Source organism: Podarcis bocagei, assembly GCF_964188305.1.
Source record: "Podarcis bocagei genome assembly, chromosome: 1".
Lineage (NCBI taxonomy): Eukaryota > Metazoa > Chordata > Lepidosauria > Squamata > Lacertidae > Podarcis > Podarcis bocagei.
The window spans coordinates 53,338,057-53,358,161 of NC_138125.1; the positions used below are offsets into that span (position 1 = coordinate 53,338,057).

The following is a 20,105-nucleotide window of genomic DNA, read 5'->3' on the forward strand; positions in this document are numbered from 1 at the left end:
AGGTTTTCATAAGGTACACACCCCTGCAGCATATGCTATAAAACCTAGGAAAACATAAGTACTTATTTTTCGGCGAAACTATTGATTATAACCTTTGAAAACCAACCCTCAAACTGAAATGGAGGCTGGTGGGAAGAGAGAGTGTGTGTAGAAAATTCAATAAAACAACAGCCATGTAGCTTGGAGCACTTCCAGAGAGCTGATATAACGGAGGAGTCGTTTCCACTCGCTCATTTCTAAATTTAAACAACCTGCTTAGCGACAAAATTTTCAGTCCAATCTAGCATGTTAAAGATTAACAATCTGATTTCTGCCTGCTCATAAAGAAATGACTGACATAGTTCGGTTAGGAACAATATTAGGGGACTAGTATGGAACCAAGGTACAAAGCATGGACAGAAGAAAGACTATGTTCTATTTTCTAGACACATAATTTTCAATATATAAATTATTTCAATTACCAGCCCGTAATTAGTAATTTCTTACAGTAAAAAATAATCATAATAACCCAACACAAGGTATAGTACCCATAGTACCCACAGCTAATCCACTGATTTTCCCAAGGTGCACTGATAATCTCAAATTTGTTTCTAAAGACAGAACCAGAACAGGCCAGGCAAGAAGAGTACTACAGTCCATCTGTTCCAAGCCCATTGAAAGCTGGTGTAGCTGTCCTGCAGTTCTGCAACGTACCCAGCTCCTCCAGGGATGGAACGCCATAAGTTTCATCATGATTTTCTTGGATCTCAGTCCTGCATATCTCCATCTGTTGATTTGTAACTGTGGCAACTGGCTTCTTGGGCAGGTCCATGCGACTAATGATGGCTTGGAAACGCTTGTACGTCAGAGGAGGTTTATGCCCATTCAATTCAATTATCCTGCAGATTGGAGAAAGAAGTAGTTTAAAAACTTTTGCTGCCATAAGTTGTGTAGGGAAGTAGCATTTCCCTCAATACATTTAGGATCAGTCACTCCTTCAGATTTTTTGTGGGAGGACCAAAACTCACAAAACAGATACTGCAATCCTATTCTCTCACATTTCCAACTTTAGCCACTAACAAGTAGCTAATGCCACAGAAGACAGAATTGGGATGACCTTAAGAGATTGGAGAACTGGGCCAAAACTAACAAAATGAATTTCAATAGGGGCAAATGTAAGGTTCTACACTTAGGCAGGCAGAACTAGCTGCACAAATATAAGATGGGAAACATGTGAAAAGGATCTAGGGGTCTTAGTAGACCATAAGCTTAACATGAGTCAACAGTGTGATGCAGCAGCAAAAAAAGCTAATGCTATTCTAGGCTCCAGCAACAGAAGTCTAGTGTCCAGGGTCCAAGGAAGTAATAATATCACTCTAGTTGACCTTGGTCAGGCCACACCTGGAGTACTGTGTCCACTTCTGGGCACCAGAATCTAAGAAGGGTACTGACAAGTTGGAATGTGTGCAGAGGGGGGCGACCAAGAAGCTGAAGGGTCTGGAAACCAAGCTTTATTGGGAATGGTTGAGGAAGTTGGGTATTTTTAGCCGGGATAAGAGAAGAGAGGAGATATGAGAGTCATCTTCCCATATCCAAAGGATAGTCACATTGAAGAGGGAGTAAGCTTGTTTTCTCCTGCTCTGGAAGATAGAACACAAGCCAATGGCTTCAAGTTACAAGAAAGAAGATTCCGACTAAACATTCAGAAAAACTTTCTGACAGTAATAGCCGTTCGACAGCGGAATGAACTCTGGAGATTGTGGGCTCACTGGAGGTTTTTAAGCAGAGGTTGGATGGCCATCTATCATGATTGCTTTAGTTGAGAATCCTGCATTGCAGGGAGTTGGACTAGATGACCCTCAGGGTACTTTGTAACTCTACAATTCTATGATTCTAAGTATTCCTCAGTACTCTTCTTCATGACATCTATGGCCTGGAAGCCCCACCCCACTACAAGAGCAATGTACCAGACCAAAATATATACATTAATAATAATCTATAAAATCATACTGCTCCTAAATTAACAGTTGGCAGACTAGAATTACCCTTCTGGGCAAGTCTGGTGGAATAAAAAATGCCTTAACAGGTGCCAAAATCCCAAAAGGGTCAGCAGCAGCTCAATACCCAACCTTGGGGCTGCTACGCTAAAAACCCTGCTCCATGTCACCAGAAAACAGACCTTGGGAATGTGCAACCCTACAAGAAGCAGTCCCCTGATGACTGCACCAGTATTCAGGGGGTAAGGAGACTTCTCAGGTATCTTGGTCAAAAGTTGTTAAAGGATTTAAAAAAGAAAACTAAAACATTGAATCTGTTCCAGTAACATATTGGCAGGCAGTGCAGATCCCAGTGCACAGGTGCTATTGTATTGCCAATAGGTCACTCCAGTTAACAGGCTAGGTTTCATTCTCTGCACCAACTGCAACTTCTGGACCAAGCCAGAATGCAGACCCAGACAGTAATCAAGGCTTGAGGTTACTAACACAAGACTGACTTTGGTCAAGTTATTCTGCCCCTAGAACAGTTGCATTTGTTTAACAAGGCAAAGTTGGTCGCTGAGGACACCTGGGTTTCAAGTGATGATGATGGATCCAGGAATATCCCCAGACTATGAACCTGCTGTCTTTGTCCAAGGAGTTGTCTATGGAAGTGAGAGCTGGACCATAAAGAAGGCTGATCGCCGAAGAATTGATGCTTTTGAATTATGGTGCTGAAGGAGACTCTTGAGAGTCCCATGGACTGTAAGAAGATCAAACGCATCCATTCTTAAGGAAATCAGCCCTGAGTGGTCACTGGAAGGACAGATCATGAAGCTGAGGCTCCAATACTTTGGCCACCTCATGAGAAAAGAAGACTCCCTGGAAAAGACCCTGATGTTGGGAAAGATGGAGGGCACAAGGAGAAGGGGACGACAGAGGATGAGATGGTTGGACAGTGTTCTCGAAGCCACAAACATGAGTCTGACCAAACTGCGGGAGGCAGTGGAAGACAGGAGTGCCTGGCGTGCTCTGGTCCATGGGGTCACGAAGAGTCAGACACGACTAAACGACTAAACAACAACAACATGAACCTGCTTCTTCAAAGTGAGCACAATCCTGCCAGGTAATTGACCTATCTCCCAGACACTGAAATCACTTGCATACGGTATGTAAGTCTTGTTAGGATTCAGCTTTAGCTTACTGGCCCCATTCAGTCCACTTGCATGTCCAGACACAAATCCAGGCCTTGCACAGCCATTCCTGGTTCAGCTGTTTAAGAGAGACAGAGTCAAGTGTCATCAGCATACTGGTGAAACTTTTCTAGTTCCAACTGAGGCTGAGAAACACAAACTTGTGGTTTGGTTGTTGCAAAGAATTATTTTTTGTGAAAGTTTCATGCTTAGGTAGTTTCAATCACAGCTGCAAAACTGCCTTAAAAAGAAGTTTACTGGTGTGGTTAAGAATGCCTAAACACTGCAGAGATCACCACCACTAAAATAATGATTTCATATGTGGGTTAGGAGTCCACATTGTTTATGCTCTCAGTGTCAGTCATGCCACCAATGTAACTTAAAGATGAACCCAAAATGCCTCTGCAGGGTGTGAAATGCAGATGAAGATGCTTTAAGTTTCCCAGAAAAACAGAATGGTTTCCTGAAAGTCATACAACACACAGAACATGCTGTTCAGACTGTCTCAGATCCAGGCACCCACCAGTGATTCAGGCTATGCTTGAACACAGAAGCGATCTGCATTCGTTTAATTGCTTTATACTGTACAATTCTAAATGGGAACCCTCTGTATTAAAGAAGTTAACAGCTAGCTAAGAAGATCCAGAAGCAACAGATCTTTTCTCTGGCGAAACAAAGCCTCCAGAACAGAAATAACTAAAGACTCTCAAAAGCCAGAATGGGAAGAGTTAAAGAGGCAGGGAGAGAGCCAAGTTGCTAGCTTATATAAAGCCAAAGCAGCTTCCTGCTCAGCTTGTGTACTAGGAGTTACAAGAGCAGCAGCCACGTCCTCCCAGTCAACAACTTACGCAAAAGGGTTGGGCTTTCAGTCTAATGTTTCAGCATAAGCCATGTGCCTGCCTTTCCCCTGGCATCTGCACGTGTAAAGGGGAGGAGCTCCACGCCATCCAGGCTTTTACAGAGCTACACTCACATGCATGGCTCCGTGACCTAGCTTCCCAACAATGCACAACAGCCGCAAAACGGAAGGCAGCTCCTTGCCTTACGATATCTCTACCTATTGAATCCAAGCAACAAACTAATCCCCTCTTACGTATTGAAGCAAAAGGAACTGTGCAAATGAAACTGTGTGAACTAGAAAGCCAAGAGTGAAGAGTAAGTGTGAGGGTTCCAAAAATTGACTGGGTCAGTGCAACAGGATCAAATACTGAGTGAGCATAGTCCAGCTGTCAGGAGGAACACAGAAGGTCAACCCCCCTGGCTCAGCCATGCTCAATAGCAGAACTTGGGCATAACTCTCCAGCTCAAGTTCCCCCAGCTTAACTATAGAGATGTGAATGTCTTATTTTCACGCATTGTGTGAGGATGAATGAGTCAAGAACAGCAAATAAGTTTTAAATTGAAATAGAGCTCCAAAATTAAATATGCTCTTTAGAGAAGAAATAGTTAGAAAAATTTGACCTTTTTAGCATTAAAAGACAGAAAGTGATTTCCCCCTTTCCAAAATGGTCAAACTCTGTAGTTCATATAAATGTTCTTCTTCCTCCACCATTAGCTTTCTGCCCTTATAAGCAATTATTTCCCCATCAATAGAAATTCTGCATTTAAATAGTAGGGGGAATTATATTTTTACGCTCTTTTATAAGCATTTTAAGCAGCTTCTCAGCAACAGATGAAATATGGTCACTCATCCTCATTAATTACAGGAAGTTCCCTGATTGTATCTGAATGTTTAGTAATGACTAGACGTTACAATTCTGAGTAATACACCAGGTTGCAGAATTTGCTGAGGGCATCTCAGTCAGCCCTATACTTCAGACCCTTCAGTCTACCAAGAATAAAATGCCTAGATTCTAAAGGAAAGAGGCTCTTCCTAACAGCAGTAAACTAGGAAGCAGTTTAAATACTTTAAAAATGTAAACATCCTGTGATTGCGGAATTATTTTGGCTACTTTCTCCACAAACAATTCAAGCTACAAAACAGTTCAAGCCCCTGTCCAATTCATACACAGCATAGGCATATAGCATACTTATATTTAAAGTCTAATAACAATACTGCAAATACACACATATCCACACTAAAATTTAATTCCTAAAAAACTGAACTGAAATTACCTAACACTGAGTTGATGTAAAATGTTTACTGCCTGAAACATAACACTGAACTAATGCTGGATGGGAGGGGAAAATACCAAGTGTTGGGGGAGGGGCATAACAATAACCATAATTTTTCAGCGTTGGAAAGAATCTTGGTGAGCTTTGGTCTTAACATGTCCCTTCCAACACTACCACTCTGGTGTGGTTGCAAGGAAATGCAAGCCCAAGGCTTGCATAGTCCCATTTCCTTTATAATAAAAGCCAGCTTATCATTATATCCAAACCCAGCCACTCTGAATGAAATAACATAAAACCAGGAAAACTAGCACATTTGCTAATATGGTAATTAGCTACTGCCCCAGCTTTTCAGATTTTTCTAATACCAGGCAGTCCATCAGCCACAAGACTGTGGGGAGGGGAGTGCTCTGACTATATAGATCCCAAGTAGCAGTATGCCTAGCATGCTTCTAAGCTGGGCGAGGGATTGTGAAGGAGGAGAGAGCAAATGTGGCTTCCTGAGAAACACATGCGGCTTCCTTTTAAAATACAGTGGCTAGAGATGGGCCTCCAACATAGCCTCTAAAAGACACCTAATGTCAAGGCACCAATATGGTAGAGCTCTGCTGCTGTTTTGCACTTAAAAATACAGTAAGTAGATAAGTACAAGCATGACACAAAGGAGAATATAAAATTTCTAAAGAATTTTAAAAATTAAAATGCTCAGAAATGGTAGCAGTGTACAGGCAGGGCCAGAAAAAAACATTTTTTGCAACATGTACAAAACCTTTAAATAAAACCAGCCCTATCAGAGGTCTTGTACATGGACTTCCACACATGCAACAGGGCTTTCCCCACTCCTCTCCCTATCCCCAATTGGGGAGCTAGAACAACCTCCACAATAGCACATGAGAGAAAGGGGGGGGGGTGTCCCTTTTGGTAAGCTGCAATGTTTGCACGGCTGGAACAGTTGAAAGAACAGGGCATGGAATTCCACATGTAGATTGTGCATAATGATTACTGGGCAAGCACTGCATAAAATTCCATCTGCAGAATGAATAGCTTCCCCTCTCAAGAATTGCAAAGCTGGACAGACTCTGAACGACATTGACAAAACAGAACCTGACTGGGTAAAGGGCATGTCAGGATTTAAGTTACCATCATAATAAGACAGGATGTGCCACACCAAAGATACTTCTGTTTTAATTTAAATTTGCAATTACTAACTTAACATATTTGCACACTTAAACAATACAATGCAGCTTAACACCTATATACAAACCTGTACAACTGTGACCACAATATTTATGTTAAGTGCTGCTGCCTTGCCACGTGAATACAGGTGTGTGAGAGAATGAATCATGTTTCATTTAAGAACAGAGAGCAATAGTGAATGAAGGACTGAACAGTCTCATACAACCAGTTTCACAGCCTCTTTGACCTATTGTCCCTGCGACAGAATGCATACATATCCCATGCATCTTCTCCCAGTCTCCTTCAGCTCCTTCCTTAGGGAAGAATTCAAAGTTGTGCTATGGCAATCATTCCATCACTGAAAGCATTTCAGCTTGTCAGGTGGAACATTCCCCTCCATGTACTGTTCTATGGGTTCTTCTGGAAACCCCACCACCACCAATTGTGGGGAGGCAAGGGGAGAAAAGCCCTGTTGTGCTAGCAAAAGCCCTCACTTCTGCTAGTGGGACTTGTTAGCTGAATCTGTTCCCTAATGTTTTGTCTTCAGTAGATTACAAACCTGCAGCAATAATGAACTTATTCCATAGCACTTTGCAGCAGTAGCAATATAATTAGCTCATAATTTATAAACTCTGGATCAGCTGCTTCTTTTCCCAATTCCCACACCAAAAGATGGAATTCAGTATGAAACTTGAGATCTTTTAATCCTATAGCAGTACCACAATAGGATGAATTGAAACTCTGATCAGTTAAGAAATCCTAAATATTCTCTCCCACCTCATCACCAGATATGTTTTATTTCCCCCCAGATATCATAATACCTTAGCATCTCCTTAGGCAGATCTATATCTTACCTGTCCAGATCGTAAAGGGTATGCGAGTTCTCCATTATCACTGATACTCCAGCTTCTTTAGCCAGCTTCACTATAGCTGCATCTCTCTCTTTTCCAAAGGGCTCAGAGTCATATTCAAAGGTAAGACGTGTCACTCCCCATTCCTGCAAGAAACCACACAATATTACCCCACTACAAATATGAAATGCCACTCTTAGCTCACCATAGAAGTCTGAGAACTAACACTTTAAAGGTAGGCTGAAATCCAAAGACAGATTTAGGGAAAGGATCCCATTTTAAACAATAAGCATTAACACATACAAACAAAAGATAATCCACTAATAACAGCTGTTCTCACAATGAATTAAAAAACTTTGCTTTTTAAGAGTAGTTTCTTAGTGTCTACTTTCAGGTCACTTCCCTTGCTATCCTCACTGAATATCAAAAATAGGAACTCTTTGGTTTGCTGCTGACTTTCTGGTGTGTGAGTGTGTGTTTGTGCGCCTCTCTGTATACGTATGTACAAACATCAGGACACACAACATTGTTTAATTACAATCATAGTAACGAGAAACTTGAGTAAATTGACCTTTTTTCTTGCCAGTTCAAATCATTATTTAAATAATTCCAGTCTGCCACTGTGTATCCCAAACAGCACTATAAGCCACCTAGGATAACTAGACACCTGAACCAGAACACTCCCTTTATGGGATAATGAAACACTGCAACATGGTTGCATCTCCCAGCTGCATGTTCATGTTAATAATATGTAATATGTATCAAATTGTGAAACCACAGTACAGTCGTACCTTGGCTTCCGAACACCTTGAGACTCCAACGTTTTGGCTCCCGAATGCCGCAAACCCGGAAGTGACTGTTCTTTGGAACCTGAACGTCCGACGCGGCTTCTGCGGCTTCAGCTTGAGTGCAGGAAGCTCCTGCAGCCAATCGGAAGCCGCGCCTTGGTTGTCGAATGTTTTCGGAAGTTGAATGGACTTCTGGAACGGATTCCGTTCGATAAACAAGGTACAACTGTACTTGCATATTGAACGCCATCTATGACCAATCTAGTAACACAATATAGGACCTTGCATCAACCATAGAAAACACCACAAGGGAAAGCCTATGCTTCGCATGCAGAAGATTCCACCAGTGAAAAGGAGAACAGGTTTCAGGCCAAGAAAAACTAGTCAGAGGATTTAATGACAGCTTCACAGAATCTAACAAGAAATTGAGGATCTCACGTTTTAAACTTTTCATATACCAAATTTTGGGAGAGTGCTGGGGTGCCAGTCACAAAATGGCTTCCATGGAAAGTGTGGCATAACATAAAATTTGAGAGATAACCACCCCTGACAACCTTATGCTTACCATAGGAAGTCAGCTATGTACTGATTGCGGAAATCACACAATACTGATTATATATACACACAGATACACGCTGATGGTGTTGCTGTCTAACAACAACAGGGAGTACCCCTCAGTACCAGGAAAAATATGCAACATCATTTCATTTCACATGCCCCATGCCTTTCTTTCTAGGAGAGCCAGAGACTGACTTATTTTTAAAATGAAAACTCAGAGCCTGAGGAACCTGCCAGGGGCACCAATGAAAGTGTTCGCATGTGCTGGGTTGGCAACCCCCAGTCTATTCAGCCAAATTAAAGTCACCATCATTTTGGGGAAAAATTGCCTACAAGATATGTAAAGTTCTACATCTAATTACAGTGGCCACACTACAATTTAGAGATAAAAGAAGGATCAAGAGGCTACAAGAGCCCCCATTCTGATATTGTAGGTCCCCAACTGGACAGATTAAGTTCTTGAGAAGCTTGTGTTGCATCTAATGCTCTGCATGTGTAGTTCAGCTGGTGTAACAAGACTTCTGTTCCCTTTCTTCCCTCCTTTTAAGGGAAAGTGTGAGCTGGAGTGGGGAGGAAAAGGAAGAGGAAGCTGTTGTGCAAAAGGAGCTGCAGCACTGGATATGACCCATGACCCTGCAAATATACAGACAAGCTAGAAAATTACTGGAAGAAGCACCCAGCAAACATCCCAGAACAGACAGAAGTACAAGAATTTCTACCCAGAGTGTGGTGCAGCCCCTTCAGTCTATTCATAAGACCAGTTTTTTAAACATGAAAGTTGAATGTTACTGGATAGATCATGAATAAATCGTAAGCTGAATGGTCAATGCACTGGAAAGGACAATATAAAGAATTCAAGCATCTTTAGAACCTTAGCTACAGCTTTTTGCAGCATCTTGATCTTCAAAAACATGGCCTATTTTCTCTGACAAAATGTGTTAGATGTAATTGCTTGCCACAGCAAGCATCCTAAAAATATGACAAAGGGAAGTGTGTATGATGCAGAAAACTCTGCTTCACACAAATCAAGATCTAGGTACAATCAAGATAAAAGCATAAGGTGGAAACTTTGGCAAACAGGTGCACAGACTATTTGGAATTGAGTCCAACACGTATTTGCTTTACACAACCACTTGAGATAAAAGTTATCATGTAAATCCTCAACTTGAAAAAAGCAAGGTTTCTCTATTCTGCATGCAAAATTCTGCATGATCTTTCCCATTCATCATGCTATGCCGCTATATACATATACAACTTAAGAACAGAATGGTACACTGAATTTCAGCATGATCAGTAGACAAAAGAGGGATACTTTCTGCTCCACATAAAATTGACAACCACAGAAATGGCATAAGCCCTCAAAAAAGTTACTTCAGTTCCTTGAATAAGCCCTTAGGGATAAGATGTTAAGATATCAATGAACTAGGTTAAGCAGCCACAATCAGGGTAGAAATAGTTGTAGTTTTGACGCAGATTTCCAACTGACAATTTGAAAAGTACTGAGAAAGCAAAAGATGCAGATGTTGTGCTGTCCCCCCACCCTGTCTAGTTTCTTATGTGGCAAAACTAGAACCCTGCTTGCTAAAATAGGCAGCAGAGATGTGATCAGTGGAGGAATGGAAGGCACAGCAGCTGCATGCTCTCCCATCACTTCCAAACATTTATACATCATCCAGGGGCCAAAGTGGCCCTCCAGGCTCTCCCTAGGGCACACCCCTCATAAGCCCTGATTTCAACCCTCCTTAAATGTTTTTGTCTGGCTACAATCAATGTAAATATCAATGTTAGTCAGAAGCAGCTGAATGAGGCATGGGATTTTAGGGTGGTATTCAACTTTTTGAGGTAGCTCCTGGATTAATAGTAGTGCAAGCAGATTCCCTCCCCCCCCCACCCCAGCTTTGCTCTGGAGAGTTGGTGGTACCCCCAGAACAGATTTAGGGAGTGTGTAGGAGAACATTCTGTCACACAAGGAGAAATCCATGTGTCAACATAACACTCACCTTAGTGCTCCATTTAATACAAACCTAATTTACAGGAAAATTCACTTTCCTTTAAAATAGGCTTCCTCAAACTTGGCCCTCCAGATGTTTTGAGAATACAATTCCCATCATCCCTGACCACTGGTCCTGCTAGCTAGGGATCATGGGAGTTGTAGGCCAAAAACATCTGGAGGGCCGAGTTTGAGTAAGCCTGCTTTAAAAGCTTTTCACACAGAGAAATTTTCTTACCTTAAAGAGTCTTGGGAAAACATCAGTAGGCTGCCCTCTTACTACAAACAAGCGCGAGTTGAGTTTTCGTAAACTGTTATCCAAATCTTCCAGGGACTGGAGTAAAAACCTATGGAGAAGAAGAAATAAGATGGCATCAGCAGCTGTTGGGTCAAGTAGTTAAGGGTCCTCACACTCCAAAGCAAAGAATTCAGCTCCTTATCTATCAGTGCTTGGCAGTCCTTTGCCAACACTTACATTCTCCTTAAGAAGAAAAAAAACGTATGGCAGAAATACCAATCAGAAATACCAGGTTGTGGAATCATTAGTTTATGTTTATGTTTATGCTAGAGAATAATTCAATTGCATGAGCTCTTCCATCATCCTTGATGAACTCTTCCTCTACATTTTTGCCTTTGAGCCAGGATACTAGGTTGGAATCAAGCTAGGCAAAGCTACCTTTGAGCACCCTCTGAAGGATATATAAGGATTGTGGGAGGAATGTTTGGAGGTGTGTGAAGAGAAAAGAGACATTTAATTGCACTAGAGTAAATCCTCTCACATGCTAGATTCTGCACAAATATGTGCACAAATCATACTTTTCATACAAATCATACTTTTCATTTCCATTCATTTAATTTTCTTAGTTGATTTGTCTTCCAAATAAATTCTTCTTTCCCATTGCTACATCTAAGAAATGATCCATGTGACAATTTGCTATCAATCCTTGCATACCCAAATCAGGAATGTACACACACACAGTGGCTTAGCGTGGGTTGTCAGCACCCGGGGCAAGGCAAATAATTTGCGCCCCCTAACCCGTGGATTTGCGCCCCCTAACCCGTGGATTTGCGCCCCCTAACCCTAACCCCCAGATGTTGCGCCCGGTGCGGCTGGCCCCCCCTGCACCCCCCACGCTATGCCACTGCACACACACACACACACACACACACACACACGAACTGCCACTTTTGCATACATCTATCACTGCAGAGGTGAATTTTTCCACTTAAAAACAAAACAGAGAATATAAACAGTTTAATTTTTGACATTTTACATTACAAAATGTAGAAATGCAAGACTCGTTGATAGAATGCATGTTCTAACTCTATACACAAGCAGTGAATTTCAGAATCACATCACATATCTTCCTTGTTTGCATTTGAGTGGAAAAGTCAAACTACCACTATTAATTTAGGCTTTTCTCTTGAAAACAATCAGATCATAGAAGAAAACAATGGTGTGTACATGCACATAGGGCTAAAAGACATAGAAGAAATTCAGCAGACTTTAATCCTAGGTAAACACATGCAATTAAAAGGTTGAAAGATGCACCTCTTAGCTTAAAATAAAATTGTAAAGCATTTAAATAAAGTAGAAGGCAGCAGCCCAGGTGGTCTTGTAAATGCTAGAATACATAACATTATGCCAAAAGCAAGATCTTGGGAAGATGTTTTAACTGTATATTATGCTTAATTGATTTTCTGCCTCAGAGACTTGCAGAAGCAAGGTCAGTCAGATCCACATGATTGCTGCTTGAAGCATTGATAAAGCTATTAACACTAACCCAGGCCTATAAAAATCTTAACCAAAATATTATTTTCTACCAACCTACATTCCAATGGCTATTAGAGTAGTAAAATGTCCCCAAACCAATACCAGTCTTAAGGACCTTGTTGTGATCAACTGGGTGTGCACTCTGAGGATAAAAATAAACTGCAGATTATCTTGGCAAGAGCTAGATTTTGTGGGGCTGCCTCTAAAAATGACAGTGCTAGTTAGGACAGAGTGTCTCCTCACAGGGCATTGTGTTTGTAGGGGGGTTATTGGTTTGATTTTGTTTTATTGTGTATTTTATGTTCTCATTTTGTATTTTTTGTGTGAACTGCCCTGTGATCTTTGGATGAAAGGCAGTATACACATTCAATAAATAAAAAATATTAATAATGGTGTTGACAAGCTGCTTGCAGGGCTACACCAGACCATATGTCTTCTTGTTCCCTGTCCCAAGCTAGCATGACTGCATCTGAACCACGAGTAAGAATTAACTGTGTAACCAGTTGTTGCATACACCTTGGAAAAGGTGGTGGTATGGCCACTCCTTGAAGCTGATGTTTTGGATCAACTACAAATATTCTCCATTCTGGAAAGTAGAGATGGTTATGGCAAGGCAACTGCAGGCATTCTTGGATGAAATCTACACCCATTCCAATCTGGGCTCAGACCTGGCCATGGGACAAAGCTGCCCTTGGTTGCATTGAAGGATGGCCAGTGTTGACAGCGGGACAAGGGGATTACAACCTTGCTCCTGCTTATAGTCAACCATGGTATCCCCTTGGCCTGGCTTAATGGGATAGGAATTGGGGGAACTGTGTTGCAGTGGCTCCAGTCTTTCCTATGTGGCACAATTCAGTGAGTAGCATTGGGAGAGTGCTTTCTGACCCTCAGGCAGTTATGCTATGGGGGTGCTGCAGGGCATTATTTTATCCCCAATGTTGGGAGCAGACACCAGGAAATTTGGGGCATTAGTATGCTGATTACACACTATTTCGTTGTAACATGTGACTCAGAAGAGGCCATGAGGGCTCTGGATAACACAATGCCTGGATAGAGTGGTGAGAGGAATGAAGGAAATTAACTGAGCTTGAATCCTGACAAGACTAAGCCACGGTGAGTGAATGGTTCCTGCATCCAAGAAATTGGTCAGTTTACATCCACCTGAAGGAGCAAGTATGCATTTTGGGATGGCTTATGAATCCAGCTTTGTCATTGGAGGTGGCCCCAGTAACTAGGAGCACCTTTTATCAGCTTCGACTCATACATAAGCCACGGTCCTTCCTGGACAAAGACAGTTTGACTACAATAGTCCAGGCACTGGCTTCCCCTCTGATTGGTCCAAAACCTGCAGTTAGCACAGAATGCTGAACCAAATTGCTAACAGGAGTGAGACCTGCACTAGCTTCCCATTTGTTACTGGGCCAAATTCAAGGTGTTAGGTTATAAAGTCGACAAAAACTTGGGATCAGTTTACTTCAAGGATCACCTTGCCCAATCGCTTGACCATTTTAATCTACGGAACTAGTGCTTTTATAAGTACCACATAATACTCATTTTGCCTTTTGAGGAATCTATCCTTTAGTGTGAAGAACCTGCTCTCTGGAACTTTTAATATTAGGAAGGCCCATTCATTGCACCTTTCTTAATGGCTGCTAAAGTTCTGCTCACGCAATCAAATGAAAATATGTATTTTTATTATATACATTTGTTGTGACTTGATTTTAGCTATATTTTATTATGTATACTTGTTTTTAAGTTTGATTTTATGGGTATTTTCCTATGACTATTTTATATTATTTAATCTTCTTAGAGAGTTTTAAAATTTATTTTGCAGCACAGTATATACCGTATTTTTCGCTCCATAGGACGCACCCGACCACAGGACGCACCTTGTTTTAGAGGGGGAGAACAAGAAAAAAAAATCCTCCCCCCCCCCTCTGCTCAGCGCCCTTTCAGCGAAGCGGCAGGAGAAACGGAGCCCCTTCCATTTCTCCTCCCGCTTCGCTGAAGGGGCGCTGTGCAGTTCTCCCTCTCTGCTGAAGCCAGGAGAGTCTTGCTCTCCTGGCTTCAGTGAAAGGAACCCGAAGCCTTTGGAGCGCAGCGCGAGGTCCCGCTGCGCTCCAAAGGCTTCAGGGATAGCCACCTGAAGCCTTTGGAGCACAGCGGGAACTCGCGCTGCACTCCAAAGGCTTCGGGTTCCTTTCGCTGTTAGTTAAAAAATAAATCTGGAGGAAAAACTGTGCCAGGGTGTAATTTTTACCTTCAAAAACTATGTAAAAAACTCTGGAAGACAGGTAAGCCTCTTTCTATATTAATGATGTACATGTAAAAGATTATGTCCAAAATGTTAGCTATGTATCTGTTGCAAGTGATATTCTTCTGCCCCAAGTGAACTCTCTTAAAGTAGCCAAATTACATCTCAAGTCTCACAAGGTATTTCTCTGACTTAAACATAGAATAATCCTGAGCCAAACTAAGCATGCCATAACAGGGCTTTCCCAGCTTCTTCACCTAGGATTCTGTATGTTGAAACTACATTAAGTATACACTTCAGGTATTTCCAAACTAGTAGAACAAGAATGTCTTATTAGACAAGGTGCAGCCTATCCTAAAATGACAGCATCATTCCAGCAGCTATGCCAGCTGCCAACAACAGATTTACTCCCTTTTACAGCTGCTCCAGCAATCTCATTTTTTCCATATTTTTTTAGAGGGTGAACATATTCACAGCTAAGTGGTGGTTTTCAAAGTGTATTATTCTGTTAGAAGTACAGAGGGGGACACAAACATAACATAGGAATTACTCACAAAACTACTCTCAAATTACAAACAGCCTAAATTATTTTACATGGGTATGGCCTACTGAACTTACAGCACGTATGGAGAGAATTAGTTTATGTTCCATTTGTTCCAGAGAAGTATTTTGTGTATTGCGACCCTAACAAGCTCCCTGTTTTCAAGATTAAAAGAAATTTAAACAAAGCCACGCAACATAGCAGCTAGTACTGTGAAAAGACATTTTTAGATGATATTTGCTTTCCCTTAAAAGCACAAGCAAAATAAAAGTATCAAGGGTGGGATTCATTGTTGTACTATTACAAACTTCCCACCCCTGCAAGCATTCTGGGGGTTCTCTTTACCCTCTGATCCAATTTTGGAGGATGCTGGGGGGGGGGGAGAAGGAGGGGGTGCCCTGGAGCTCAAGGGGAAGTCCTTGCACAAGACAGGGTTTCTGTTAAAGGGTATCATTAGGCAAATCCCACCCCTAGTTTCAACTTGTTTTGTTGCTGTCGTATGTTATAAAAAGATTAATAGCCTCCATGGTTGCTTAAATATTGCTCCAAATGTCTTTTGATGTATTTAGGCAGTCAGAAAGGATGCCAGATATGATTCAGTTGTGGGGAGGAGAGACATCCTTGTCCTTAGGGTAGTGGCAATCGAAGGGGCAAGTAAGGTGCTTCCCTTAGTTGGTTTCCATAATTGTGGGGGGCGGGATGGGGCGGGCTTCTCTTTAGGCAGCATCAGTGAAATAGTATTTGTTCAATAACAGCCTTATATTTAGGCACTAGCCTAGTAGCTACAGGCAACTAGAAATTCCATGCAGATGAGTGCTTTGAATTCCATGCAGGTGAGTGGGCTGGCAGAGGACAAGAGCACTTTGTCCTTCATCCATGTCCTGGACAAAAACAAAGCATGCTGCTGGACAAGGAAAGCCCTCTTCCCCAGGCCCAACACAGCAATGCAGCTCCATCTTTCCCTGCTGCCAATCCCACAAAATGGCTAGTAATTTTTTAAAAACCTGCAAGTAACTTTTGTGAGCTTATTTTCAAGCATGCTCCATTAACCTGACTACAGTCTTTGGGCAGTGAGGCCATACGTGGCCTTCCTTAACAGACACAAGGCATATTACCTTTGGAAATAAACAGAATACAATGGTACCTCGGGTTAAGTACCAAATTCATTCTGGAGGTCCGTTCTTAACCTGAAACTGTTCTTAACCTGAAGCACCAGTTTAGCTAATGGGACCTCCCACTGCCGCTGCGCTGCTACCGTAAATCTCTGTTCTCATCCTGAAGCAAAGTTCTTAACCCGAGGTACTATTTCTGGGTTAGCGGAGTCTGTAACCTGAAGTGTATGTAACCTGAGGTACCACTGTACTCTATGGCAAAAGAACAGAATCTTTGGATGCTCCAATTTACTTGTTGAAATCCAGAAAAGAACATGATGCAAGAAATCCGAAGTGTAAACACCAGAAAATCCTATTGGATACTGTACTTGTGATGTCATCTTTACAACAACACTCCCCGCCCCCATGGTTAAGTTCAAAGGCAACTAGGGGGTTGCAGCACTCGTCTTGCTTTCAGGCTGAGGGAGCCGAAGTTTGTCAACAGACAGCTCTCCGGGTCATGTGGCCAGCATGACTAACCCGCTTCTGTTGCAACATCTACTCGCACTGGCATGCTTTCGAACTGCTAGGCTGGCAGGAGCTGGGACAGAGCAACGGGAGCTCATCCTGTCGCGGGGATTCGAACCGCCGACCTTCCTACTGGCAGGCCCAATGTAAATCACTGAGCCACCCACGTCTCCCCCCCCCCAACACACACACGTAACAGACGCATGAAAACAGATGCAACGCTGACACTCCTTTTGTTTCATAAGCTGGTTTCCCCTCATTTTCTGCTCCTTCTTCCCTTCCTCCGGTTTTTCTGACGTCTTTCACGCGCCCGCCTGCAGCGACACACTCCGCGCGCCTGTTATTTAACCGGGCGCAAGACTTCGCCTGGGCATCGCTGCGAGCCTCCTACGCGGCTCCTAACACCAGCAGGCTGGAGCCGAACCCGCAGCCGAAGAGAGCTGCGTCTGGAAGTCCCAAGCTCAAGCCTCGTCCCCACTGGGCTTAACCCCCCCCCACACACATGGCGCCCCCTATCGATTCTCTACGCCCTGCCGCGCAGTTCTCGCGCCGCGTAAGTTATCGATTACTCCCACGGGCTCCACGTCAGCAAGGCGACCGAGTTAACCTGCAGGGGGGCCTTGTAGTCCAGCTAAGTCTGGGGCGTTTTACAGTGGTACCTCAGGTTACATACGCTTCAGGTTACAGACTCCGCTAACCCAGAAATATTACCTCGGGTTAAGAACTTTGCTTCAGGATGAGAACAGAAATCGCGCAGCAGCGGCGCGGCGGCAGCAGGAGGCCCCATTAGCTAAAGTGGTACTTCAGGTTAAGAACAGTTTCAGGTTAAGTACGAACCTCCGGAACGAATTAAGTACTTAACCTGAGGTACCACTGTATTTTAGGCCACTGACGGGCGGAGCTTCACCTTTTCTTTTCTTGAGCCCGCTCTCCTGTTTCTCAAAACTTTACACCCCCCTGGGCACGTCTGCCAACACTCTCCGCGTCGGGGCACGGGGGTGAGAGGCAGCCTCTCTTCCTACGTCCTCGCGCCCCAGCTCGCGCCAATTTTCCATCCCCAACTCCCCCGCCCCGCGAACCCCGCGCGCCCACTCGCGATGCCTCCCCCTCCCCTCGCTCGCTCGCTCACCGCCAGCGGTTGATGCCCACAGCCGAGGAGGCCGCGAACCAGGGGTCCAAGATGTAGATGCAGCGCACGGGGCCGCCCTCTCGGATGGCCGCCTGCAGCGCGGGGTTGTCGTGGAGCCGCAAGCCGCGGCGGAACCAATGCACGGAGCAGCCGTCGGTGGTGCGGGCGTCGCGGCCGCCCGAGGTCCGAGAGCCCGGGCCCATTGGGAAAGCAGTCGCCATTCCGTCAAGCAACGCAGCCGCCAGAAGAAGCACAACCGCCGCCCGTGTCTGTCAGGCGCGCTGTGCCCCGCCCGGTTCCCAACCGCCACACTTGGCGCGGTCCCTCCCGCCCGGAGCTCGCTCGCAGAAGCTCCGCCCCGCGAAGCCTATTGGCCGCCCGTGCTACATAACACGGCCAGGCTACATACACGTTCCAGGGATGCGGCGCGGCACGTTTCTGCGGCGTGTAGCTGCCGGGGGCGGAGGCCGCGCCGCACAAGGGAGAACCTTACCAAAGAGCAGGCGGGGCAGGCAGGTGGGGCAGCCCCTCCGAGATCCCGAACCGTACATGCCTTTCGAGCTGAAGCGCTGGTTGAAACATAGCTGTCAACTTTCAGATTTGAAAATAAGGGATCAGTCCCGGGGACAGTCTACGGGATATCTAAGAATCCGGGATAGCAGCGGGAAACGGGGCTGGAATAAGGGAATTTCCCGCAAAAAAGGGAAGGTTGACAGCTATGGGCTGAAAATCGGGCCGGTTTTGTGTGTGAAAACGTGCCCCGGACACACAGTTAATATCCATCCTACGGGATAGTTCAGTCGGTAGAGCATAACACGCTTAATCTCAGGGTCGTGGATTCGAGCCCCGTGTTAGCCATTGCAGGGGGTGGGACTAGATGACCCCTGGGGTACCTTCCAACTCTAAAGTTCTATGATTCAACAACAGACCGGCGTGTTTTTCGCAAATGAGGCAACCCACAAAAGTGCCTCGCTGATTCATTTCTCCCTTCAGTTCCTTTCTGTTTTGAGGTGTGCTTAAAGCGGGCACGCCTAACCCTGTCTGCATGTGTACAGTCTAAAACTGGGGAACGGCACACAAGCAAAGCAGTCTAACTGCTGTTTGTCTCTGGCATCTGGTCTTCAAAGGCACACTGTTGACACATGGAGGTTATGTTCCCAGCTATTAGCATTGGCTCGTTGCCTGCAGCAGGTCTGTCCGTGCATTTATGCAATCTTTAAACGCAGGTTATAAGGTCATCACAACATCCTGTAGCACTCCTGTGATCAGTGCAGTACCTTATGTGGACAGGGAAGGGTGCAGAGGTGGGGGGGTGGGGTGGAGAGAACAGTATCTAGGAAAGGCATTAGAAAATAGTTATATCTGAGATCTATGCATAATTCTTTGAAAGTTAATGAAACAATTTTTTTTTTTTACTTCCAGATAAACTTGCTTACAATTAGATTGGAATATTAAGGGCGTTTTTCACATTAACAGCAAGGCTGTCTTCCTGTCGTATACACTTTTTGGAGAGTTGATCCCAGTGAAATTTACTTCAAACTAAATATTAATGGTGAATACAAAAATATAAAAATACCCTCCTTTTGGTCTGACGTGTGTTTGTTGTGATTGCCATCCTATATCTACTTCACTGGGAATAAGTCTTGTTTAAATCAACACATCTTATTTCTTGAATATACATGTGTAGGCTTTAAACTTTGTAGTGTCTTTCAAAAGAGTTTGGCTTTCGTCTTCTCCAGTAGCTTAATGTGCTTAATTAAGGCAACTGGAGCCATTTACTTTATGTTGGGTTGCTGACTGACCAGAGGGGGGAAAAGCAAAAACAAATTGCCTGGCTTGCTCTTGTGACTTCAACAGGAACTCTGTGTGCAGAATCAGCTGGTGAAGTTTTTCACAGCATGGAGAGAAACATTATTGCCTATTGATATCTGTCCATCCAGCTGCTTTTAAAAACAGTAAAAGCAGTGACAGTCTGAAAAGTTAGGAAAACTAGTTTAGTGAACACCTGGATGATTTGGCACATGTGTGAGTTATGTGTGCTAGTCCATGCAGGAACTAATCCAAGGAAGATCCTGCCTCAGGATTGGAGGCTGGACCCAGTGGCTTTCAGTGATTTGCCAGCAGAGTTATAGGTTACCTAAGCCTTTGGTTTGGTAACCTGTAAT

General features: G+C 43.8%; 1 protein-coding gene across 2 annotated transcripts in view; it reads right to left on the reverse strand.

Moving 5' to 3' along the window:
• The window catches only part of CRY2 (cryptochrome circadian regulator 2), a 29,946-nt gene extending 11,708 nt beyond the window's left edge, over nucleotides 1-18,238 (reverse strand). For both annotated transcript variants that reach the window (XR_014000961.1, XM_081165009.1), the window contains exons 1-4: nucleotides 17,941-18,238; nucleotides 10,862-10,970; nucleotides 7,291-7,433; nucleotides 694-878 (exon numbers count right to left, since the gene is read on the reverse strand). Coding sequence is in view for 1 of the 2 variants with exons in the window: in XM_081165009.1 (XP_081021135.1) it covers nucleotides 694-878; nucleotides 7,291-7,433; nucleotides 10,862-10,970; nucleotides 17,941-18,161 (658 nt within the window). In the remaining variant the exon portion in view is untranslated. The remainder of the gene's footprint in view (nucleotides 1-693; nucleotides 879-7,290; nucleotides 7,434-10,861; nucleotides 10,971-17,940) is intronic.
• Nucleotides 18,239-20,105: the final 1,867 nt, after the last annotated feature.